This window comes from Triticum aestivum, chromosome 1B (assembly GCF_018294505.1).
Source record: "Triticum aestivum cultivar Chinese Spring chromosome 1B, IWGSC CS RefSeq v2.1, whole genome shotgun sequence".
In the NCBI taxonomy this organism is placed as follows: domain Eukaryota; kingdom Viridiplantae; phylum Streptophyta; class Magnoliopsida; order Poales; family Poaceae; genus Triticum; species Triticum aestivum.
In genome coordinates this window covers 370,222,001-370,249,025 of record NC_057795.1, presented here as the reverse complement: position 1 = coordinate 370,249,025, position 27,025 = coordinate 370,222,001, and the positions used below count along the sequence as shown (strand labels likewise).

General features: G+C 41.6%; 1 protein-coding gene across 2 annotated transcripts; it reads left to right on the top strand.

The window, feature by feature from the left end:
• Positions 1-11,551: 11,551 nt before the first annotated feature.
• LOC123124955 (kinesin-like protein KIN-7K, chloroplastic) lies at positions 11,552-26,593 on the top strand. 2 transcript variants are annotated; one of them, XM_044545509.1, is made up of 25 exons: positions 11,552-12,252; positions 12,372-12,469; positions 14,900-14,989; positions 15,357-15,409; positions 15,686-15,751; positions 16,475-16,528; positions 17,465-17,524; positions 18,353-18,431; positions 19,091-19,158; positions 19,979-20,035; positions 20,120-20,224; positions 20,510-20,614; positions 20,747-20,854; positions 20,941-21,072; positions 21,238-21,417; positions 21,537-21,701; positions 22,792-22,932; positions 23,336-23,455; positions 23,541-23,591; positions 23,703-23,750; positions 23,856-23,987; positions 24,297-24,977; positions 25,869-25,943; positions 26,079-26,179; positions 26,270-26,593. In XM_044545509.1, exons 1-24 carry the CDS (start codon positions 11,933-11,935, stop codon positions 26,136-26,138), a joined length of 3,048 nt encoding a protein of 1,015 aa, XP_044401444.1. In that variant the 5' UTR covers positions 11,552-11,932; the 3' UTR covers positions 26,139-26,179; positions 26,270-26,593. The 2 variants fall into 2 exon arrangements, with proteins under 2 accessions (XP_044401444.1, XP_044401439.1); XM_044545504.1 differs by having other exon boundaries at positions 11,559-12,252; positions 25,869-25,998.
• Positions 26,594-27,025: the final 432 nt, after the last annotated feature.

Sequence of the window (27,025 nt, the reverse complement as noted above, 5' to 3'; positions counted from 1 at the left end):
TTGAAAACTCTGAAGAAGCATCGAGCTGCTATTGGATATACTCTGGATGATCTTAAGGGCGTTAGTCCCACGTTATGCCAACACAAAATTAAATTGGAGGACGATGCTAAACCAGTTAGAGATCCTCAACAACGACTAAATCCTAAAATGAAAGAAGTGGTTAGAAAGGAGAAACTAAAGATCCTAAAGGCACGTATAATTTATCCCGTTGCTGATAGTGATTGGGTAAGCCCTGTCCATTGTGTCCCTAAAAAGGGAGGTATTACTGTTGTTCCTAATGATAAAGATGAATTGATCCCGCAAAGAATTATTACAGGTTGTAGGATGGTAATTGATTTTCGTAAACTAAATAAAGCTACTAAGAAAGATCATTACCCTTTACCTTGTATTGATCAAATGCTAGAAAGACTGTCCAAACACAGACATTTTTGCTTTCTAGATGATTATTCTGGTTTCTCTCAAATACCTGTCTCGGCGGGAGATCAAGCAAAAAACTACTTTTACTTGCCCTTTCAGTACTTTCGCTTATAGATGTATGCCTTTTGGTTTATGTAATGCACCTGCTACCTTTCAAAGATGCATGATGGCTATATTCTCTGATTTTTGTGAAAATATTTGCGAGGTATTCATGGATGACTTCTCTGTTTATGGATCCTCCTTTGATAATTGTTTGAGCAACCTTGATCGAGTTTTGCAGAGATGTGAAGACACTAGTCTCGTCCGGAATTGGGAAAAGTGTCACTTTATGGTTAATGAAGGCATTATCTTGGGGCATAAGATTTCTGAGAGAGGTATTGAAGTTGATAAAGCTAAAGCTGATGCTATTGAAAAGATGCCATGTCCCAGGGACATAAAAGGTATAACAAGTTTCCTTGGTCATGCCGGTTTTTATAGGAGGTTCATTAAGGACTTTTCTAAAATATCTAGGCCTCTGACTAATTTATTGCAAAAAGATATTCCTTTTGTCTTTGATGATGATTGTGTAGAAGCATTTGAAATACTTAAGAAAGCTTTGATCACTGCACCTATTGTTCAGCCACCTGATTGGAATTTACCTTTTGAAATTATGTGTGATGCTAGTGATTATGTTGTAGGTGATGTTCTAGGGCAAAGAGTTGATAAGAAATTAAATGTTATCCAATATGCTAGTAAGACTCTTGATACTGCCCAGAGAAATTATGCTACTACCGAAAAAGAATTTTTAGCAGTCGTGTTCGCATGTGATAAGTTTAGACCTTATATTGTTGATTCCAAAGTTACTATTCACACTGATCATGCTGCTATTAAATATCTTATGGAAAAGAAAGATGCTAAGCCTAGACTCATTAGATGGGTCCTCCTGCTCCAAGAGTTTGATTTGCACATTATTGATAGAAAGGGAGCTGAGAACCCCGTTGCAGATAACTTGTCTAGGTTAGAGAATGTTCTTGATGACCCACTGCCTATTGATGATAGCTTTCCTGATGAACAATTAGCGGTCATTAATGCTTCTCGCACTGCTCCATGGTATGCTGATTATGCTAATTATATTGTTGCTAAATTTATACCACCTAGTTTCACATACCAGCAAAAGAAAAAGTTCTTTTATGATTTAAGACATTACTTTTGGGATGACCCACACCTTTATAAAGAATGAGTAGATGGTGTTATTAGAAGTTGTGTACCTGAGCATGAATAGGAACAGATCCTACGCAAGTGTCACTCTGGATCATATGGAGGACACCACGCTGGAGATAGAACTTCACATAAGGTACTACAATCTGGTTTTTATTGGCCTACTCTCTTCAAAGATGCTCGTAAGTTTGTCTTATCTTGTGATGAATGTCAAAGAATTGGTAATATTAGTAGACGCCAAGAAATGCCTATGAATTATTCTCTTGTTATTGAACCATTTGATGTTTGGGGCTTTGATTATATGGGACCTTTTCCTGCCTCTAATGGGTATACACATATTTTAGTTGCTATTGATTACGTTACTAAGTGGGTAGAAGCTATTCCAACTAGCAGTGCTGATCATAATACTTCTATTAAAATGCTTAAAGAAGTTATTTTTCCGAGGTTTGGAGTCCCTAGATATCTTATGACTGATGGTGGTTCACATTTTATTCATGGTGCTTTCCGTAAGATGCTTGGTAAGTATGATGTCAATCATAGAATTGCATCTCCTTATCATCCGCAGTCTAGTGGTCAAGTAGAGTTGAGCAATAGAGAGCTCAAATTAATTTTGCAAAAGACTGTGAATAAATCTAGAAAGAATTGGTCCAAAGAACTTGATGATGCATTATGGGCCTATAGAACTGCATACAAAAATCCTATGGGTATGTCTCCATATAAGATGGTTTATGGAAAAGCGTGTCATTTGCCTCTTGAACTTGAACATAAGGCATATTGGGCTATTAAAGAGCTCAACTATGACTTCAAACTTGCCGGTAAGAAGAGGTTGTTTGATATTAGCTCCCTTGATGAATGGAGAACTCAAGTCTATGAGAATGCCAAGCTATTCAAAGAAAAAGTCAAACGCTGGCATGATAAGAGGATACAAAAGCATGAGTTTAACGTAGGAGACTATGTATTATTATTCAACTCTCGTTTAAGATTTTTTGCAGGAAAACTTCTCTCAAAATGGGAAGGTCCTTACGTTATCGAGGAGGTCTATCGTTCTGGTGCCATAAAAATCAACAACTTCGAAGGCACGAGTCCAAGGGTGGTAAACGGTCAAAGAATTAAACATTATATTTCAGGTAATCCTATCAATGTTGAAACTAATATTATTGAAACCGTAACCCCTGAGGAATACATAAGGGACACTTTCCAGAACGTTTCAGACTCCGAAAAGGTATAGGTATGTGGTATGATAAGTAAACCGACTCCAAAACAACTCCAATGGCAATTCTTATCAGTTTTGGAATATTTAAGAATTTTAGGAAGGAAGAAGTAGTCCGAAAGGGCCACGAGGCTCCCGGACTCCATTTTCTTGCACATTACGTATTTTGGTCGGTAAAAAATCATTATATATACTCCCTAAGGTTTTGACCACCGTATCACACAAATATCCTCTGTTTTTGTTTTGAGCTGTTTTCTGTTGCAGATCTAGAGCATTATGGCATCTCCAAGCGCTCCCAAGGACAAGTTTTTCGAGAGGGTTATCAACCCCTATCTCGCAGAGGTGCTGCAACACCCTCAAACCATTGAGATGCATGAGGGGGTGCTGCACATCCGTGATGTGGAGGGACCCAGGCGTACCAGAAGCGTGGAGACAAAGCTCGAAGCTGTGGAGCAACAAGTTTTCAAGTGCTAAGGGATGGTGGAGCGTGGACTCAACGCTAACCAGATGATGATCACAGAGTTCACCAACAACCACAAGCTAGATTCCAAAGTCATTGGGGAAACCATCTTCAAGCTTCAAGAGAAGATCGAGCACCTCCAAGCCCAGATCTATGACCTGCAAAACCAGAACTGTGAGTATGAATATAGATTCGAAAGGATGAGTTTGGCTGCAGATTTAAGGATCCCAGAGACTCGATCATCCTTCTACGATGGTGAGCCTATGCCTTGGAAGATGGATGACAAGCCTACATCATCAAAAACTCCTACTTCACCTTCTCCGAGGACATAATCACATGGGTATGGGCACTACCCCTTGGCAACTGCCAAGCTTGGGGAGGTGCCCCGGTATCGTATCACCATCACACTCCTATCTTTACTGTTTTATTTAGTTCGATCCTTTTAGTAGTATCTTGATCTAGTAGATTGAAGTTTTGATATCAAGTAGTTTTGAGTTTTGCTTAGTGCTCTCTTTTTGTAATCGAGTCTGTGAGTTATCTATAATAAAGATTAGTGTTGAGTCAAGGGCTTTGCTTTGTTGCCATGATCTTGAGAAAAATAAAAAGAATAAAAGAGTTCATATTGATCTTATGGATAGTAATAACTTCACACATAGAAAGTATGAGGCGTAAAGGTTGTTGAGAGTTGATGAACAGAGTTTTGGTCATCGTCGCAATTAATAGGAAGTAATAAGGGAAGAGAGGTTCACATATAAATACACTATCTTGGACATCTTTTATGATTGTGAGCACTCATTAAGTATGACATGCTAAAAGAGTTGACAATGGACAAGGAAGACAACGTAATGGTTTATGTTTTCTCACATCTCAGTTAAAGTATGTTGTCATTGACCTTCCGAACATGTTGAGCTTGCCTTTCCCCCTCATGCTAGCCAAATTCCTAGCACCAAGTAGAGATACTACTTGTGCTTCCAAATACCCTTAAACCCAATTTTGCCATGAGTGCCCACCATATCTACCTATGGATTGAGTAAGATCCTTCAAGTAAGTTGTCATCGGTGCAAGCAATAAAAATTGCTCCCTAAATATGCATGACTTATTAGTGCGGAGAAAATAAACTTTTTACGATCTTGTGATGGAATCAATAAAAGCGACGGACTGCATAATAAAGGTCTATACACAAGTGACATATAAAGTGACATTCTTTCGTACTAAGATTTTGTGTATCCAACCCTAAAAGCGCATGACAACCTATGCTTCCCTCTGCGAAGGGCCTATCTTTTACTTCATGTTCTTACTTTATGCTTTTATTTTGTGCTTGAGTCAAGGTGATCTTCACCTTTCCCTTTTTCATTTTATCCTTTGGCAAGCTCCTCGTGTTTGAAAGATCGTGATGTACATATCCAATTGGATGTTCATTAGCATGGGCTATTATTGTTGACATCACCTAAAGGTGAATACGTTGGGAGGCAACACAATAAGCCCCTATCTTTCTCAATGTCCGTCTGAAACTCCATAACCGCAAGTATTGCGTGAGTGTTAGCAATTGTAGAAGACTATATGACAGTTGAGTATGTGGACTTGCTGAAAAGCTCTATTGTTGACTCTTTCTGATGTTATGATAAATTGCGATTGCTTCAATGACTGAGATTATAGTTTGTTAGTTCTTAATGAAGTTTGTGAACCATACTTGATATTGTGAATTGATTGTTATCTGAGCATAAGAAATTATATGATGGAATCTATACATGTTGTTGTTATAAGAATGATCATGATGCCCTCATGTCCGTATTTTATTTTTATCGACACCTCTATCTCTAAACATGTGGACATATTTTTCGATATCGGCTTCCGCTGAGGACAAGCGAGGTCTAAGCTTGGGGGAGTTGATACGTCCATTTTGCATCATGCTTTTATATCAATATTTATTGCACTATGGGCTGTTATTACACATTATATCTCAATGCTTATGGCTATTATCTCTTATTTTACAAGGTTTACCATGAAGAGGGGGAATGCCGGCAGCTGGAATTCTGGTTGGAAAAGGAGCAAACGTTGGAAACCTATTCTGCACAACCCCAACAGTCCTGAAACTCCACGAAACAACCTTTTGGAATTAATAAGATTTTTTTAGCGAAAGAAATACACCAGGGGCCCACACCCTGTCCAGGAGACAGGGGCCCCCGTATAGGGCGCGTGCCCCTATCTCCTGGGCCCCCTAGTGGGCCTCCGGTGTCCATCTTCTGCTATATTATCTCTTTTACCCTGGAAAAAATCGGGGGCAAGCTTACGGGACAAAACTCCGCCGCCACGAGGCGGAACCAATCTAGGGCTCTCGTAGAGCTGTTCTGCCGGGGACACTTCCCTCCGGGAGGGGGAAATCATCACCAACGTCATTACCAATGATCCTCTCATCGGGAGGGGGTCAATCTCCATCAACATCTTCACCAACACCATCTCCTCTCAAACCCTAGTTCATCTCTTGTATCCAATCTTGTATCCAAAACCACAAATTGGTACCTGTGGGTTGCTAGTAGTGTTGATTACTCCTTGTAGTTGATACTTATTGGTTTACTTGGTGGAAGATTATATGTTCAGATCCTTAATGCATATTATTACACCTCTGATTATGAACATGAATATGCTTTGTGAGTAGTCACGTTTGTTCCTGAGGACATGGGTGAAGTCTTGCTATTAGTAGTCATGTGGATTTGGTATTCGTTCAATATTTTGATGAGATGTATGTTGTCTTCTCCTCTAGTGGTGTCATGTGAACGTCGACTACATGACACTTCACCATTATTGGGCCTAGAGGAGGACATAGGGAAGTAATAAGTAGATGATGGGTTGCTAGAGTGACAGAAGCTTAAATCCTAGTTTATGCGTTGCTTTGTTAGGGACTGATTTGGATCCACATGTTTCATGCTATGGTTAGGTTTACCTTAATACTTTTGTTGTAGTTGTGGATGCTTGCAATAGGGGTTAATCATAAGTGGGATGCTTGTCCAAGTAAGGGCAGTACCCAAGCACCGGTCCACCCACATATCAAATTATCAAAGTACCGAACGCGAATCATATGAGCGTGATGAAAACTAGCTTGACGATAATTCCCATGTGTCCTCGGGAGCTCCTTTATCATTATTAGAAATTTTCCAAGCTTATCCTTTGCTACATAAAGGATTGGGCCACCTTGCTGCACTTTATTTACTTTGTTTACTTGTTACTCATTACTATTTATCTTATCACAAAACTATCTATCACCTACAATTTCAGTGCTTGCAGAAAACCTTACTGAAAATTGCTTATCATTTCCTTCTGCTCCTCGTTGGGTTCGACATTCTTACTTATCAAAAGGACTACGATAGATCCCCTACACTTGTGGGTCATCACGGTGCATCAAGGACATAATTCTTCTGTGCATCAATGAGGATAATCCTCAAGTTACGGACCTAGTCCGTGTAGTTGCTACCATCATATTTCAACTTAGCTTTCTCTAGAACGCATTAATATTCAAGGTAAGGTAGCACGGGCTATTGATCTACAACACAGATATGCAAAAAGTACTAAGACCAAGTTCATGATAAATTTTAGTTCAATTAATCAAATTACTAATGAACTCCCACTTAAATCAACATCCCTCAAGTTGTCTAGGTGATACATGCATGATCCAAATCAACTAACCCATGTCCGATCATCACGTGAGATGGGGTAGTCTTCAGTGGTGAACATCTTTATGTTAATCATATCTTCTATATGACTCACGTTCGACCTTTCGGTCTCCAGTGTTCCGAGACCATGTTTGTACATGCTAGCCTGGTCAAGTTTAACCCAAGTATTCGACACGTGCAAAACTGGCTTACACCCGTTGTATGTGAACATAGAGTCTACCACACGTGATCATCACGAGGTGCTTCGAAACAACGAACTTTAGCAATGGTGCAGACTCGGGGAGACCACTTTTATCTTGAAATTAAGTGAAGGGGTCATCTTATAATGCTACCGCCATTCTAAACAAAATAAGATGCATAAAGGATAAACATCACATGCAATCAAAATATGTGACATGATATGGCCATCATCATCTTGTGCTTTTGATCTCCATCTCCAAAGCATCGGCATGATCTCCATCGTCACCGGCACGACACCTTGATCTCCATCCTTGCATCGGGGTTGTCTCACCAACTATTGCTTCTACAACTATTGCTAATGCATAGCGATAAAGTAAAGCAATTACATGGCGCTTAGTGATTGACACGCATGTCATACAATAATTAAAGACAACCCTAAGGCTCCTGCCGGTTGTTGTACTCATCGACATGCAAGTCCTGAACTTATAACAAAATATGATCATCTCATACATCAACATATATCACATCATATCTTGACCATATCATATCACAACATGCCCTGCAAAAACATGTTAGATGTCCTCTACTTTGTTGTTGCAAGTTTTACGTGGCTGCTATGGGCAACTAGGAAGAACCGTTCTTACCTACGCAAAACCACAGCGATGATTATCAAGTTGCTATTTAACCTTCTGCAAGGACCATCGTAGTCAGATCCGATTCAACTAAAGTAGGAGAAACTGACACCTGCCAGCCACCTTTATGCAAAACAGGTTGCATGTCAGTCGGTGGAACCGGCCTCATGTGCGTGGACATGTAAGGTTGGTTCGGGCCGCTTCATCCCACGATGCTGCAAAATCAAAATAAGACATTGCTGGAAAGCAATATGAACCTCACCGCCCACAACTCCTTTGTGTTCTACTCGTGCATATCATCTATGCATAGACTTGGCTCGTGATGCCACTGTTGGGGAACGTTGTAGGGAAAACAAAAAAATTCTACGCACACGCAAGATCTATCCATGGAGATGCATAGCTACAAGAGGGGAAGAACATCTACATACCCTTGTAGATCGCTAAATGGAAGCGTTTGTCAACGCAGTTGAAGTAGTCGTACACCTTCATGACCCATCCCGATCAAGTACGGAACGTACAACACCTCCGCATTAAACACGTTCAGCTCGATGACGTCCTCGCCTTCTTGATCCAGCAAGAGAGGCAAAGTAGTAGATGAGTTCCGACAACATGACGACATGGTGACGGTGGTGGTGAAACAGACGTGGACGGAGGAGGAACTAGAACTAGAGGGAGATGGGGCGCCGCACACGGCTTGAGGATCGTGGTATGTGTTGCCCCTCTCCCTCCTCTCATATATATAGGTGGGGGGAGGAGGGGTTTCCCTAGGGCACGCCCAAGGGGGCCGGTGGCCACCCTCGGTGCTTGTCTAGGCGTGCCCATCCTTCCTTCTTTGGTGTGTGCGGGAAAGGAAAGGGGGGGTCCGGTTGCCCTAGGGCGCCTCCCCTTCCCTTTCTCCCTTGCGTGGGGAAAGGTAGGAGTGGGCCAGCCCCTCCCTTTCTTTTACAAGGTCGGTGGCCACGTTGGGGGTGCGCCAACCCCTTGTTGGCTGGTGTGCTCCCCTTCCTTTGGCCCGTTAGGTCCAGTAATTTCCCGTGGCCTCCCAGAATCCCTTCAAGTGATCCGATAAAATACCCAGCGCATTCTGAAACCTTTCCGGAGACCAAATAGTATCGTCCTATATATCAATCTTTACCTTCGGACCATTCCGGAGCTCCTCGTCATGTCCGTGATCTCATCCGGGACTCCGAACAACATTCGGTTACCAATTCACATAACTCATATAATACTATATCATCAATGGACGTTAAGCGTGCGGACCATACGGGTTCGAGAATGATGTGGACATGACCGAGACGCTTTTCCGGCCAATAACCAATAGTAGGACCTAGATGCCCATATTGGTTCCCACTTATTCTACGAAGATCTTTATTGGTCGAATCTTTATGAAAACATACGTAATTCCCTTTGTCTGTCAGTATGTTACTTGCCTGAGATTCGATCGTCGGTATCTCCATACGTAGTTCAATCTCATTACCAGCAAGTCTCTTTACTCGTTCCATCATACATCATCTCGTAACTAACTCCTTAGTCACTTTGCTTGCAAGCTTCTTATGATGCTGCATTACCGAGAGGTCCCAGAGATACCTCTCCGATACATGGAGTGACAAATCCCAATCTTGGTCCATGCCAACTCAACATACACCTTCAGAGATACCTGTAGAGCATCTTTATGATCATCCAGTTACGTTGTGACATTTGATAGCACATAAGGTATTCCTTCGGTATCCGGGAGTTTCATGATCTCATGGTCGAAGGAATATGTATTTGACATTAAGAAAGTAGTAGCAATAAACTGAACGATCATATGCTAAGCTAACAGATGGGTCTTGTCCATCACATCATTCTTTAATGACGTGATCCCGTTATCAAGTGACAACACATGTCTATGGTTAGGAAACCATAACCATATTTTGATTAACGAGCTAGTCCAGTAGAGGCTCACCAGGGACACGGTATTTGTTTATGTATCCACACATGTATATAGGCTTCTGGTCAATACAATTCTAGCATGATTAATAAACCTTTATCATGATTAAGGAAATATAATAATAACCATTTTATTATTGCCTCTAGGGCATATTTCCAACATCGTTTACAAAGGGAGCAGATTGCTTGACCTAACTCTCGATTGATAGTAACCTGTCCTATTCTGTGCAAGGGACTTACCTTTATATACAGGTCGAGACTTGCAGCTTACAAGAGTCCGGGTCGGGTTATGATCCGTGGCCGAGCCCTACTCTAAGTCGCCTTGCCTTACAACACAAGTCATCACATGGCGGCTTACACCTCCGGCCCGCCTTCTATTTTCGTGCCCTAAGCCGGCCCATCTTGTGAGTCGCCCTTCTGGTCCCGCATCCTGATCGTCCTGGCCTGTCTGAGGCCCAGCTTCATAAGTCGCCAATGATCTGACCCGACCCTACTAGGGCGGGTTATACCGCGGGGTTATATCCCCAACAAGCATGAAACACTTTCCATGAATTTACAGATACATCTCCTGGTGCACGACCATGCCGGTAGCCTCCTGACGCCGACCATGTTGGTCGTCTTGGCATGCAGCTCGCCGCTCCTGCTCGCCCCCGTCGCGGCCACATCGTGTCTCTGAAAACGCGAAGGTGGCGGCTTTGGGGAGTTTGGTGCTCTTGGCCATCGCGGAGGACGGGACGGTGGGCTACCGCCTGGAGGCAAACGAGGTCAGCATGGTGGTGCTTACGTACATCGTGGTGCGGCTCAAATCATCATTTGAAGATAGCGAGAGCCGTGCTGGCGCCTTGTTTCAGGCCGCCGCACCTTTTGCCACCATCGTCTACTGTTGATTCGCGCCACATTACCCCGCGAGCAAGTGCTTTTCCTCGGACCACCATATCCACACCATGCCGTCATCCTTTGCTGCATTCCCCGACATCAGACGCAACACCGCACCGCTAGAATCCACTACCGCCTACCCCACCCTGTCGTGCAACGGGCCCCGCATCAGAAGCGCGCAAGCATCTCCTCGCCCGCATTGCGTGCCCTTGGAGCTCAGCCATGCCGCACGCGACCACCCATGTCGGAGAACTGCTCGGGATTCGTCCGATCTACACATCTCATCGTGATGTGAGGGGAATAGAGGAAGGAAATAGAAAAGAAAATCTAGGAAGATAGAGGAGTGTGTGTGTGTGTGTGGGGGGGGGGGGGGTGTTCGCGACGCATGCCTTCTTTCCCGAACGAACGAATTCGTCCGCTGATGTGGCTGATTTCCCCCGCTCCAAGATTTGTGCCTCAATCCAACGGTAAAAGAGACGTTTGCCTGCAAAGTCCAAAAATCTGACGTCATATTTTTAGCTTTTGTGTCAAACATACTCGGTAGTCGGTGCTAGTACTCGAGACGAGCGGCAATCCCTTTTGCAAGTTCGAATTCGTATTTCAAATCCCATCTCGAGAACAACAAAACCTCGGGTTTAATAAAAAGTCCAAAGGATCCAGGCAGAAAAAAACCCAGCAACAACAGACCAAGCAAAGCTGGTGACCGCACCCACCAAACCATCTCCCCAGCGTCAGCGCTCAGTTGCCGCAGTGGCAGCAGATCGCGTGCGCCTCCAGGAAAGCCGCACGCTGCCACCACCCATTTCAGATTTCACCACCGCACCTCAGTTTTTTTTCCGCCACCCCAAGCCCGCTGCCTTCTTCCCTCTTCCCACCGGCCACCGCTTCCCTTTCCTTTCCCCTGGCCCCTCCCCGAGTCCGAGAGCAATAAAAACTCCCGCAGAAAGCGAAACACGCCGCAGTTATTCCCGCCCGCCACACGCAACCCGTCTCACCGTCCTCCCCATTTCAAATCACCGCCGCCGACCGACGGGTGGGCCGCGCGGGCGTACTACTCCAGCAGCTCAGTGTAACTGCGGCGCCACGAGGTCAACGTGGTCCCCACCTACGCTGCGTCGAGGAAGGGGTAGCAGTACAGCCTCCCCCTCCTCCTTCCTCCCCGTGCTGCCGCTGCTTCTTCTGCGGCGTGGCGTCTCGCTTTTAAAATCTCGCGACGCAGCGGCCTCTCTTCTCTTTTGGATTGAATGGAGCAGGCCATGTGAAGCCTCTGACCTTCGGATACCTTCCCTCCCTCCGCCTCGCTCCCGTCCCGCGCCGCGCCCCGCCGCCGCGTGCGTGCGTCGCCTTGCGGGCGAGATCTGCGATGTCGTCGCGGCCGTCTTCGTCGTCCTCGTCGAGGCGGAGCAGCTCGCCCTTCTCCGCGGGGAGCCGCCGCCCGCCGACCTCCTCCTCCTCCTCCAGCTCCTACATGGCCGGGCGGCTCATCCCCCGCTCCTCCTCCTCCGTCTCCTCGTACGGCGGGGGCGGGGGCTCGAGGTCCACCACCCCCGGACGCCGGTCCGCCCCCGCACCGCCGCCAGCTCCTGCTCCGGTGCCGTTCCCTAGCGCGGACGAGCTCGTCATTGAGGACACCTCCCGATCAGGCGACAGCATCTCCGTCACCATCCGCTTCCGGCCACTCAGGTGGGGATCTGGGAGGGGGCTGCGGGGGATCTGCTTGCGGGCGCTGTTGCCATGGGCTTGTGCCGGGGCGCGGTCGCCAGTATTCCGACTGATTTGAGCTGGATTCCATGTGGTTGCAGCGAACGGGAGATCCAGCGCGGCGACGAGATCACGTGGTATCCCGATGGGGATCGGCTTGTGCGGTGTGACTACGTCCAGCCATCGGCTTATGGTTATGGTAAGCAGCTACGCTTTGTTGCTCCGTCGGTTTATTTGTGATTTGGCAATGTAGGTTGTGGGATTGGTGATTTGGCAAGTTAGGTACCTGACTAGTAGTTTTGAGCTATCTGTGACTTGGGGGCTTGGATTCTTCATGCAAATTTTGAGGATTATATCGGTTCGGCTATTGAACGCAATTATTTCTCCAGGGTACATTGGTGAAATATGCATGTTTACACATAGTCACATACACACTTTAACTGATATATGCATGTTTATACAGTCACATACACGTTTTACACCATAAGTGAGGCACTACTGAAATTAGTACGGAGTCGGCTAGTATTGTGGGCTGACAGAATTCATAAGAGTCAAGACAAGGGAGGATGAACTGAAAATTTTAGTCCTGGTTCACATTTCTTAAGAGGCAGCTGATATTGTTTAGTCGACAGCTAGTAATTTTTCACGAGGTTGACTTCAGTATGCTGTGAAGACTGTTTTTATGGAGATTGCAGAAGACTGTTTGCTCTCAATTGCCCTCACTAAGTGTGCTGTGAATTTCAGTTAAGAATTTCAGATGACTTGACAGTGAGATCTACGGTTTACATAGGCAATGCTAGTACAGGTCCCATGGCCCAATTTGTTCTCCACGACCAGTGGATGTTTGAAAGCTTGTTCAAGCTATAGATACAGAATATTTGTGAAGGGGAACATTGGTGTTGGCTGGTAATTTGAGAATGGGCACATGCCAGCCAGATACCTGGTGTAGTTAAGAACATATATATCATCAGTTTGTGGCTTTTTGGGCATGGATAATTTTTGCCGCTTCTACATTATATATACCCGAGAGAGAAGTTCCAATTCTCACTGTATGATTTCACTACTTGTGTATTACTAGTATGTATGCACGTGCAATGCACGTCTTAAAAGAATGGAGTGATTTTGGAGAGTGACTTGAAAAAAATATAATGGAGTGATTTTGATAAATGGAATTCCACCCACAATTGTTTTTAATATTCATACAAAAAGTGTACATTCACATCTAAAACACTGGAGGTTCATTAAAAAACTGTATGTTACTCTATTATTTTTCTTCCCATTCTCCTCCTAAACCTTCTTATCTGGGCTCAAGTCGTCATGCGCTCAAGCAGTAAAATATAGCCCATGAGGCATCGCATATGGGCCTTTTTTTCCTGGAAGGGCCACGTGAATATTCTAGAACACAGCAGAGGCAACACCAGTCTACTGTTCATGGCGAATCCGGCTGATCTTAGCCCTTGGATTTTGGAGACCAACGGTTATGATTGAAGCTCTGGATCCATCTCAAAACTGATACACTATATAGTAGTATAGATATACAACATATATGCATATGGACATTTTGACTTACCCTTCTTGGGTATGTGCTTATTTGTTAAGTACAATGAATAGTATGGAGTACATTATGATATTATCTGATCTATGTTATTAAAAGGCACAGTGATAAGACAGTCTTATGCCCACACATTTACACATAGCCTATGAAGCCTATGATTTAGAAGGGCGTTTTGAAATCTAGACTGAAGATGGGCGTACTTCACATTCACACATAGCCTACAAAGCCTATGATATAGATACAGTTTATGAGATCCTTCTTTTGCTCACAAGAGTGTCCAATGCGGGCATGAAACCATAACAAAGCTTATCCAGAGGCAAGGATGCTGTTTCCTCTGAGATGTTGGGAAGTGCTGAGATCCCTGAAGTTTCATTGAAGTTTGTGGCATGATTCGTAGCTTCATATAAAGATACACAGATGGGTTTGATCACCTTTGATATGCGGGGTATGGACATGGTGGGGGGGGGGGGGGGGGGGGGTCCTGTGTTCATACTTACGCAGGGTTTTGTTCATTTTAGTTTTCGCCTCCTGAGATGTAGATATATTCAAAATTCAGTCTGAAGGTATCCATTTGCAAATTCAAGAACTGTGGTTCACTGTTGAGATGCATTAGAATGTAGATACCAACAAGGCTTTATGTAGTTCTGTGGAATGTCTGATATTCTCCATGGACGTTAATCGTAGGACATGGATGATGCTGATGCCCTGTGCTATGATCTTTATCAATAGAAATTGGACACATGCGCTGAAAAAAAACCCAGAAAATTGTTTCACAGCAAACTTAATGGCATTTACTACCCCCTCCGCCCCCTATTATAAGATGTTATTACAGCCAATGTACTCGTATATTGGTTGTAGTAAGTTAATAACATCTTAAATTATGGGATGGAGGGAGTAGTTTCTAAACAGTTATCCTGATTCTTTCCCTTACTGTGATAAAACGTTACTGGTCACAGTAAATCAATATAACTGAATTTAAAACTTGCGAACCAACTAAGATAAATTAACATATTATGTCACCTTGATTTGTACATGATAATTAATCTCTTTTCTCCACTTTGTTTCTTTGTTTAGATAGAGTTTTTGGGCCTTCAACAGCTACAGAGGCTGTCTATGATGTTGCTGCTCGGCCTGTTGTGAAGGGTGCTATGGAGGGCATAAATGGTATGCCACTTTCATTTATTTAGGTTACTCTACACATTTTATGTTGATTTTTGATATAATTATAATGTCATATGTAATTCAACAGCCACAGAGACTTTTATCTGTCCACCTTCACTCTATGCCCATATGTAATGTTACTGTCGTGACTGCACAGTGCATTATGAGATATCCAATCCCTACCTTCTCATCATGCTTCCTTTGATACCTAATTTACTCTTATTGTCCATATTGTTTTCTTCAATGCTTCGATATTTTATGAGGGCTGTAATGGCATGTATTCTTACATAATTCATTTTTACCTTGTATGGTGAATTGTTAGCTTATCATAGTCACTGATCTCTGAACACATCTTTGTACTAACTTGCAGGGACAGTTTTTGCGTATGGTGTCACAAGCAGTGGGAAAACCCACACAATGCATGTAAGTTCTTATTTTCTACAGAAATAAGATCAAAACACAGGTAGAATAGCAGCAAGATATTATTCTTTGAAGGGTCTTCCCTTTAGCATATTCCTTTCAGTTCAATTCTGTTGTTCCAATCAATTTTCTGCACCTGCTACTTCACGTGGTAACAATTATGATTTTGCTATATCCATTTTTCGCAAATAATATTGTTGGATACAAGCCCATTTGTGATTTGTGAAGACAAGACTAATATTTATACTGCCTATTCATTTGTTCCCCAATCCTTCGCAGGGTGACCAGAATTGTCCTGGAATAATCCCATTAGCCATCAAGGATGTCTTCAGCTTAATACAAGAGGTATGACAGCAAGTGCTTGAGTTACATAGCAATATAGCATTTAAACTCCACACTGTAAATATGTTTAACTGCCCTAATGGATTTGTTTTGTATTTTTTAATGAAGGAACACTTTACTTTGGTGACTAGTTGATCACCTCGTAAATCTGTACCTATGTCTTCCTAGCCATTACTAGCCATAAAGCATCATTTAGATAAACACTAAATATTATTTCGAACACTGTATCACCAAAGCAACCCATGTTTATGCATGCCATGCAAACATGATCTGTTATATCCAAACTCAGCTGACCACAATAATCTGTATTTCCAAACAACAGAGCTTTAAGAGTTAAGAGTTAAGACTGAGTCTGTATAACTGTGTGGTAGCTCTTTCTTGAAGATAAACTGCCTGGAAAGTGGACTTGAGTTTGGAGAGTTCTTTTGTTGGTTTTTACACAAGGATTTCCTCACTCACTTAGCAAACAAATAAAACAATCTTATTTATTTGATTAATTGAAGAGCATTGAGAGGCTGAGAGGGAAAGCTGACAACTTCAATTGTGGCCATAATGACATACTGAAACCTATATACAAAACTTGCATGTTCTGTTTTGTTGTAAATTGTGTTCTTTATCAACTCTACTGTTTATTCTTTGCTTTGCTGCTCATATCTATTGAATATTTTGTCATTTTCTCTGGTTATACTGAACTTGAACCCTTGATTTGCATATCTTGACCAACAGACTCCTGGAAGGGAATTTTTGCTACGTGTATCATACCTGGAAATCTATAATGAGGTATGGTATCTCCATTTTGTAAATTTCTCCAAAGTCACTGCATTTATCCCTTTCTTGAATAGTCCAACAGCGTTTCTCAAGTAACACTTGATCCTTGTGTGCTGTGCCTTTTCTCTTTGTAATAAATTAATATAAATACTGACTTGTCTGACCATTCGCAAAATATTTCCTGGTTGATTTCCCTACCTAGAGTGTGCTTCCATTAATTATCCTCATATTTCCCTTTTTCGTTTTGCTGCATGCTCTCAGCACTTATTTTTGTTGGTTGGATTTCACGTTCCTGATGGTAGATGTGTGGATGTGCCTACCTCCTTATATATGGCTGGCCTTTGTTTGAACAAAGTCAAAAGATCTACAGAGATTAATCCACTAAAGATACCAACTGTCCTGTTGTTCTGCTGGTTGGTTCCTGCAGGTGGAAGCCATCCCAGCCAAGCTTGAATCCCGCACTAAGCGAGTGAATACTATGTGCTGCATGGTGTCCAAAGCACTGCATGTGAAAAAACCTTGTGCTTAGAGAAAGATTGCAACTAATCATAAGATAGTAACTGACAGTTTTAGTCTCTTATTTAGGGAAATATCTAATCTTAAGTCTTGACTATTCTTGGTGTGGGTGCACTTGCATGAGCCACACCCATGCCAGTTGGTGATTGTCATATCCCTCCAATCTTGTGCTATACAAATACTGTCTGAGTGATACTATGATTTCCGGATACTGATTATTGAGCTCCTTGCCTTTCATGAAGATCAAGTTAAAAGTTACTCCCTCCGTAAAGAAATATAAGAGTGTTTAGATCACTAAAATAATGATCTAAATGCTTTTATATTTCTTTACAGAGGGAGTACAAGTCACACTCCATCGCAGATTATCTGTATCCAGAATGCACTTTCATCTAGTACTATCTGGATGGTTTAAATCTGTACATTTTATTGCAGGTGATAAATGATCTGCTTGATCCTACTGGACAAAATCTGCGTGTGAGGGAGGATGCACAGGTTTAATCCTCTACAATTGTTACACTATGTTTATTGTCTTGCTTCTGTATCTGTGCTGTAATTCTGTATTTAATTGTTTTGCATCTCCTCCTGAAACCTAATTTTGAGTACATTTTTGGTACTTATTTTCTTAGATTTTTGCTGTTATTGTCGCTAGTACGAATCTGCTTTTCGTTTTGCCCCTCTTTTTACCTTGTTTCGTTTTTAAAGTTCTGGTCATCATTCCATCCAGTTAGCAAACTGTGAAGATATTGCAATATTGATAGTTTAGCTTTCATGGGTTTGATATGGATATTACTCGTACTTGCTACACATTATCTTTCTGCCCCTCTTTTTACCTTGTTTTGTTTTTTAAAGTTCTGGCCATCATTCCATCCCGTTAACAAACTGTGAAGATATTGTAATATTGTTAGTTTAGCTTTCATGGGTTTGATATGGATATTGCTCGTACTTGCTACACATTATCTTTCTTTAAACCTTGTTGTTTCCTCATGAAATGATGACTAGATTAATGGTTCCAGCAGAATGCCATCTATTTGATTTGCAAGTTATCAAAATGATAAGCAGTTTTTGTGGCCTTCTTTTGGTAATGAAATTGTTACATGTCAAGTGAGCACGTAAACTATGTCTGGAGTGCCATTTGGCTCTGAGAGTGATTGACATGTAGATCTTGTTTGTGTAGTCAGTGACTCAGTGTTGTCTTTTCCTTGTTCATATACGATGCAAGCTGTGTTATATGCAATAACGCCAATGTAGCTTCATGCCTTTATCTACTGCAGTGATGCCTCTAGTTTTGAGCTTCCGCTGATCTTCTTCCTTCTGCTACAGGGAACATATGTAGAAGGAATAAAAGAAGAAGTTGTACTTTCTCCAGGACATGCTCTCTCTTTCATAGCTGCTGGTGAAGGTGATTATAATATATTGCTTTCCCTACTACTAGAGTGTTACTGGCTAGATGGTAGGGGTCACCGATTGGTATGGATATGCACCAGGAAGGTGTTGTTTCTGTGAGACATGTGCTGTTAGCCGTGCAGTATCTCTCTACAATGCATTAGTCTGCTTGTGAACTGTATGATTTTCTTCTCTTGTAGAACCAATAACTAGCCACTGATTTCCTATGATTGCTTTTGTTTAACGGATCAGCAGTTTCTCAGTCTGCGAGAAATTGTTGTCTCTCAATCAGTTATGCTGCATATTATCAAGACTACTATTGTTCACTGACTTCTCTCCCATAATCTATTCTCAAGGCTGGTCTATCTTATATTCCCAATCACAATATGATTAATTCATAGATACTTTAGTTTGCGAACCTAAAACATCATCCGTTCTGTAAAAAAATAGGCTTAAGCATCAGCTAATATTATTTCTAGACAACATATGATTTTACTCACAGTTGTAATTATTCAGTTTGCTAACTCAATTTTGGTGCTAATTTCTGAATTACTCACACTTTTTGTCTTACCTGAGTGTTTCACAGTTTTTTCTGTTTTGGTGATATTTTAATTCATGACCTACTATATAATTGTAGTCTTATCAGAGTTAAACTAATACTACTTCAAATGACAGAGCATCGGCATGTTGGTTCAAACAACTTCAACTTATTTAGCAGCCGAAGTCATACTATTTTCACTATGGTGAGCTCAGAAATTCCGTCAGTATTTAAGGCATTTAATCAATTTCTTTTCTCGAGAAAACGCAAAAGACCTTTGCGTTTCATTTCATTGAAAAGGTAGAAGTATGGTACAATCCTCCTAGGAGGCAAGGGTACAGATAGATGGGAGGAAGTCAGTGGACATCCCAGGTAGAGGGCAAGGCAGTTCTAAGTCCTAGAGCGCCGGCTGTTGCCCAAGAAGAAGCTTTGTCCTTGATCCTGCCTACAAGTGTAGCAATTGAAGGGCTGGCATTGTCGAAGACGCACTCGTTCATGTGCTTCCAGATCATCCAAGGCACGAGGAGGGTGACAGATGCCAGCGCTTTGCGCTGCAGCGTTGTTGCTTCTTGTGTCGCGCGCAGCACCAGTCCATTAGCGTTGCCTCATGGTTTGGTGTAGGTATCTGAACTCCTAGCCAAGTCAGTACCTCATGCCAGGTTTGCCGGGTGAAGGTGCAGTCCAACAAGAGGTGTCACATAGTTTCCGGGGCTTGATCGCATAGTAGGCAGCGGGGGTGGTGCTGCAGGCCGCGGCGGGCGAGCCTGTCGGCTGTCCAGCAGCGATCCTGGTTAGCCAGCCAGTGGAAGAACTTAACCCGCGGTGGCGCCCAGCTTTTCCAAATTAGTTTCCAGGAGTTGCAGAGTGAAGAACTTAATCAATTTATTTATGAATATTGCCTTATTGTTCTTGTATCGCGGATGCTCTTGGGTTTCTTGATAATGATGCATCATGTTTCTCAATCTCACATGTGATATGTTGTATTTATTTATTTGGGTCTATAATATTTGTGCGCTCTTCTGCAGATGATTGAAAGCAGTGATCGTGGTGACGAGTATGATGGAGCCATGTACTCACAGCTTGTATGTTGTTTTACCCATAAACAAGATTACATTTTTCAACCGCTACGGTTTCTAGTCTTACTTTTTAATGCTTCTTCTCTATAGAATTTGATTGATCTAGCTGGCTCAGAGAGTTCTAAGACAGAGACTACGGGGTTAAGAAGAAGGGAAGGATCTTATATTAACAAGAGTCTTTTAACTCTCGGAACAGTAAGCTTTTGTTTCTAATTACCTGTCACAACTCAGGGTTTTCGTTTTATCTCTATTGTCGTAAATTTCAACTTGAAACACATCTTGTTAAGATCCTGTTTTAGAACTTCAGGGAGCACTCCTGAACTTATATTGGATATCATCTGGTAATTAGTTGGAGCTATTGAATGTGGCAACATATTTTGTACATTTATTCTAAGCAACCTCTACTTCAGGGCCACTTATGTTTCTGGTATCCTTAATGTAATCATTGATTAATTCTGAACTTAACTTCCTAATTCAAAGGTTATCGGGAAGCTCAGTGAAGGGAGAGCAACACATATACCCTATCGAGATTCTAAGTTGACTCGTCTGCTTCAGTCATCACTGAGTGGCCATGGTCACGTCTCAGTAAGTATCAACCCGTTCTTTAGAGCTTCCTGCTTTGGAACTCACTACATGTGCTGGTGGAGGCTATCTTTGCAGCGTGTAGTGAAACTTTATTTTCAATTATCCAGCTGACATACTGACTTCTTTATGCAGCTAATTTGCACAATTACCCCAGCATCGAGTAACATGGAGGAAACCCATAATACATTGAAATTTGCAAGCAGAGCAAAACGTGTTGAAATTTATGCCTCTCGTAACCGGGTAAATGTTCTCAGCATGCGATTCTTACTTCCCGTGGCACCGTTACTTGAATAATTAATGAGCATTTCATTATTTTCTCTGTGCAGTTAGTTGATGAGAAGTCTTTGATCAAGAAGTATCAGAGAGAAATATCATCTCTAAAGCAAGAGCTTGATGAGTTTAGGAGAGGAATGCTTGGGGGTGCTAGTCAGGAAGAAATAATGATTTTACGGCAACAGGTCTGCTTCATTTGCTTTTGCCGGATAGAACTAAGGAGCACAATGGTTTATGAGGCATCTATGCAAATGCTTGATTTTTTCCTGTTCTATATATGAATACTTATATTGATTTCATATTGTTAAGTTGGTAAATGCTTAAAAAATGACTTCTTTTGCCTTGTTTAGTTGGAAGAGGGCCAGGTAAAAATGCAATCTCGCCTTGAGGAGGAAGAGGATGCCAAAGCTGCTCTGATGAGCAGAATACAGCGGTTGACCAAGTTAATACTTGTTTCCACGAAGACCAATATTCCTGCTTTGACAGATTCGTCTCGGCTTCAGCGCCAAAATTCTGTTAGTGAGGAAGATGTGGGTGCTCATTATTGATCTGATTCTGCATTTGTTACCATATTTAAGGTTTTTGATTCTATGAAGTTATAAGTCATGCTCTTTTAACTTAGAAAGTGTACTAATTCTATCTATTTCAGAAGTTAAGCTCTTCCCAAGATAGTACTATGGTAGTCCAAAATGACAGTACATCAAAGGACACCTTATCATCTGCTTTGCCTGATCCGTTGGATGAGATCAATGGACTAAGGTCCGCTAGCGGAGATCCTTCTTCAGTAACTGGTTCAGGACAAGATTCAATGCAGGTTTGCATTCTACATTTTTTAATTGACCAGTAAACCAGTGACATGTGCCCATGCCATAATCCTAAGGTTTATAGCTATCATCTTGCCGTTCTTGATTTTTTTGATGCACAACTTCTTGTGGAAAATATGTCTTGTCACTTGTTTGGCTCAAAACAACATTTGGACTGGTTTTCCACTAAAAACATTACGTGCAATTAGTGTGTGTAACAGTCACAGCTTATTCCCCATTGCAGTCATGCATTGTTTCTTAACAGTCATGGCTGGGAGTTATTTTTTTGGAGAAAAGTCATGTCTGGGAGTTGTGTTCTCTAGTTGACTGTATTCTCACTGCCACGAATATTTTTGCTGAGCTCTATTTATCCTTTTCCCAGAATAGAAGGCATCTGCGATACAGATACTGCGATATGCTGATACAATATTTCCATAAAGCAAGAATGGATCGATTAATCTGTATTTTTTTTAGATAATACTCCTAGAAGCGTTTATTTGTACTTGAAAATAAATAAATTATTTAGTGAGGCTATGAGAGAGCAAGGAGTTGATATTACCATATGAAAATGGAAATCCTAAACTAAGATCGAGAGCGTCTATTTGCCATGCCCTAAATCCAAATGCAAATACCAAAATCAGATCTAGGTACTGGACATCTAGAATAAGTCCTAGAGTGGAGGCGGCAGCAGCAAGAGGTATGGAGGAGGTGGCTGTGGCAGGAACAACAGTTTAGTGCAGAGGCAGCACCATTGTGTGGTGGAGGCAGCGACCTTTGGTGAAGAAGGGAAAGGAAGAGGCAGCGACAGCCGATAGGAGTGAGGAGGGGAAGGAGGAGGAGATACAATGGGAGGGCAGACAGAGGAGTCAAGGACCGAGTGGAGACTTGTCATGGATCTTTATTTTGCACTGGCTGATGGAACATATCCAACAGTCTATATTAACAATGGTCCTGGCTTCAGTAGCTCTGATGCTAGACATTCAATACAGTACAATGGTTATTTATACTTTTTTAGAATCAATTTTATACTGGATTTTGAAAGATAACATGCTGAATTTACGAATGGTTATTGGTTATAGCTTAATGTACTTTGTATATCAGGTGGGAATCACGGAATCAGATCATTTGGATCTATTGATTGAGCAAGTTAAGATGCTTGCCGGGGAGATTGCTTTTGGTACCAGTTCGCTGAAAAGATTAATTGAACAATCCATAGAAGACCCTGAAGGGACAAAGAATCAAGTAGGTGTCATCCCATTCTTAGCATTTTTTACATTTAACTTCCTGCTCAATATTCAACTTCTTGTTCTACTGAATAAGTATCCAGACAAATAAGCATATGTCTTCGTGTTACTGAAAGACAGACACATGGAGTGCTTGACAGTTGCATACACTACACACTTCTGCTATTTTTTTAGGATTCTGAATATGTTCTAAAGCTCATGGTTGATATTTTATCTTGCTTTGTGCCCTTTACTTTAACTGTTCCATTTTAAATATGCCACTTCTGATAGATGGCCCCTTAACATCCTCTTTTGGTACTTTTGTAACTCTTTTTGATAGAATGTATCATCTTCTATATCTTCATGATGTTCCAATGCGTTGCACTGTAACTAATATTCATGCATGTATCTTTTGATAACAGATAGAGAATTTAGAGCATGAAATCCAGCAAAAGAGGAGGCATCTGCGAGCCCTGGAACAAAAAATCATGGAAAGCGGTGAGGCATCAGTTGCTAATGCTTCTATGGTGGATATGCAGCAGGTAATGTTGTCTAGTATAAAGATAAGCCTCTTAATTATTTGTGTATCCCCTTCCCTGCGTAGTAACATACGTTTTGTGGAAACAGACTATTACGAAGTTGACAGCTCAATGCAATGAGAAGGCTTTTGACTTAGAGGTGATCTTACTAAATTTTCAGTGTGCTTCCCACAAAACTGATGTGTCTTCAATATACATGTATAGATATATTTTAGAAAAGTTCTGATTGTCTTCTTATATGTTGGAACAGTTAAAATCGGCTGATAATCGTGTCCTTCAGGAGCAGCTACAACAGAAGGTTCTCTTTCCTTCTTCCTTCCTTTTATGTGTGCCTAGTTTCAGTTTAGAATATTCGAGTGAGAAATACTTAATTTGTTGTACAAATTTATTTTGCTACTTGCAGAGTATGGAAATCAATGATTTACAAGAAAAAGTTCTACGCCTTGAGGCACAGTTCATACCGAAAACCAACATATCCCCTGAACAATGCACACATCAGGAGATTCTTGATTTGAAATCCAAACTTCAGTCCAAGGTTTAATCCGTTTTATCTTCAGTTTAACTGGATTTCTTTCAAGATTTCTGCACTACTTTTTTGTGTCTTTAATTTATTTTTTTATAATGATATATTGTGCATCTATGGCATATTCTTATATTGTATAAAACCCACTACGTATTTGTGGATGATTTGCTGGAACATTGCGCTAAATTTTGTGCTGCACTCTTTTAAGCATGTGGATATGCAATACTAATTTATATGTTCATTTGTTGGTTGTACATAATTAGTTTACATTTTTTCCCCTTATTAAACAAGTCAATCAACTTTGCCAATATATCTTGACAGGAAGTTGAAACTGAGAAGCTTAAATACCAGCATCTGGAAGTGATTGAAGAAAATCGAGACCTAATCAGTCAGAACCACAAATTAAGTGAGGAAGCTGCTTATGCAAAAGAATTGGCATCTTCTGCAGCTGTTGAGCTTAAGAATTTGGCTGAAGAAGTTACAAAGCTATCGATACAAAATGCAAGGCAGGCAAAGGAGTTATTAATTGCCCAGGAGATGGCACATTCCAGGGTTCCTGTTAGAAAGGGGCGCCCAGCAGGTAGGGGCAGGGATGAAGTTGGGACCTGGAGTCTTGATTTAGAGGATATGAAGATGGAGCTACTGGCGCGAAAAAAGAGGGAAGCTGCTCTAGAAGCAGCTTTGGCAGAGAAGGAGCTTCTTGAAGAGGAGTACAAGAAGAAGTTTGATGAAGCAAAGAAAAAAGAGCTTTCTCTAGAAAATGATCTAGCAGGCATGTGGGTTCTTGTTGCTAAGTTGAAGAGAGGGGCTTTCAGCATATCTGATTTAAACGTTGATGATCGGTCTATCAATCTAGCTGACATAACTAATGATGCAAAGGAAAACAAAGGTGACACAAATGTAGCTTTAGTTGAGAAACAAGTGTCAGATGATACTGTGAAGCCATTGACTGCAGAAGAATATAGAAGTCCAGAATTTGAACCTCTTCTTGTTCGTCTCAAGGTATGTTTATAATTTTCGTTTCATGTTATGGTGTGTCTTCGTGAAGGGGTGGACATATGTCCATTACTTTGTGTACCATTACCATTCTCATATGCATCAAAATAGTTTGTGGGATAAGTGTGATGCCTTTGTAGTATTAGTAAGACTTGGTATAAAATACTCCCTCTGATTCACAATTTAAGTAGTCTAGGATGTTGACATGGCTTTAAAAGTAGCATTTCGGTCACAATTTGCTTAAGAAGTGTTGTTTTTAATAAAACAACTACTCCCTCCGTCCGGAAATACTTGTCATCAAAATGGATGAAAAGAGATGTATCTAGAACTAAAATACATCTAGATACATCCCTTTTTATTCTTTTTGATGACAAGTATTTTCGGACGGAGGGAGTATATGTTAAGAGCACATATTCATGACGATGTGTGCAATTCTTTCTATGCTATAAAGGTTAAACCTAAAAACGTTCGAATGATTTTGTTTTTTGTAAACTGCTATTATTATGAATCACAGGAAGTGGTTAGTAACTAAGGCCCTTGCGTGCTAAGCTGTTGATCCCTGTACGAACCTTTGAGGTGTGCCCTGCAATGGTAATCTAAATTGACTTACATCGTCAGCTTCAACTAAAGTGATCGATTTGAACATAACAGCTTTTACATCTCAGAAGTAAACTAATGTCCTCATTCCATCATAGAAGGCTGCACTGGCAGCTGGAGTAGGCTCTGGGCCTAGTTTAGTTACTGGGATGAGTCTGTTGTTTCAGTTTTAGGCCGGTTTCTCTTATTAACTGGCTAATTCTTTTCTCCATTTAATGAAGAGGCAGAGCTTCTGTTGGGTACTAAAATAAAATTCTATCATGAATGGCTGCTGGATTACTGATGTTTTGCTGCGTGCAGGCTAAAATTCAAGAGATGAAGGAGAAGGAAACTGACCCCCTGAGTGATAAAGATGGCAATTCCCATGTCTGCAAAGTATGTTTTGAATCCGCAACTGCTGCAGTTTTGCTTCCTTGTCGGCATTTTTGCTGTAAGTCATGATAGGGAATTGCGTTCATGTGCTAAACATCCTTGTCGTTTATGTTTACTAACGTTATGCCTTTTCTTCAGTGTGCAAGCCTTGCGCACTTGCCTGTTCGGAATGCCCTCTGTGCCGCACACGAATCGTAGACAGGATAATTACCTTCACATAGATCACTTGTTAGCCTAAGGTACCAAATACTTCGCCACTTGCCTGTTGGTATCTTTGATCCTATCCTAATTTCTAACGTTTGAAATTGTCCGATGAAAATGCTTGCCAGGAAACTTTTGACGCACCCAATCTCTCCATGTAAAATCACCAACCTTATATGTTTCTTTTTCTGTGTAGCAAAGAAGGTTACTTTTATGTTCCTTCTATGTTGTATTGCCATTCGTTTGATTTCCCTATATGGCTTTACCTTGGCTCCTTGTTGTATTGAGAAGTTCAGCGACTTCTCGACAAATGTGTATAGATATGTGACTCAACATTGTCCTCAAGTAAAGCAAATTGATGTGGCAATACATTTTTTTTCCTCTTCTTTCAGAAGTAAACGATGAACATGAGATCCTCAAGCTGATGCAGTTAATTATTTTCCTGTTGTTTACTCCCTCCGTTCCTAAATATAAGTCTTATAAGTCTTTTTAGAGATTCTACTATGCACTATATACGGAGCAAAATGAGTGAATCTACACTCTAAAATATGTCTATATACATCCATATGTAGTTTGTAGTGAAATCTCTAAAAAGACTTACATTTAGGAACGGAGGGAGTATATGCTTGTTCGGTTTGGGACGTGGATTAACCTAACGAGCCATTAGGCAGTTTGAGACGTGGAAATCTCCCAAAGTATTGTTTCCAGACGGTCGGTAGTGTAGTTGAAAAATACTGTATCTGGACACAGACAGCACTGACTGACCGTTTCACAAATCAGCACGCGAGAGCTGTGAACTAGATAGTTCGTGGGTTGCATCACCTGCACCTGTTATCATCCGATGCGTGTGGGACGTCCTGCGGAGGGAACCTTGATTAGAAGCG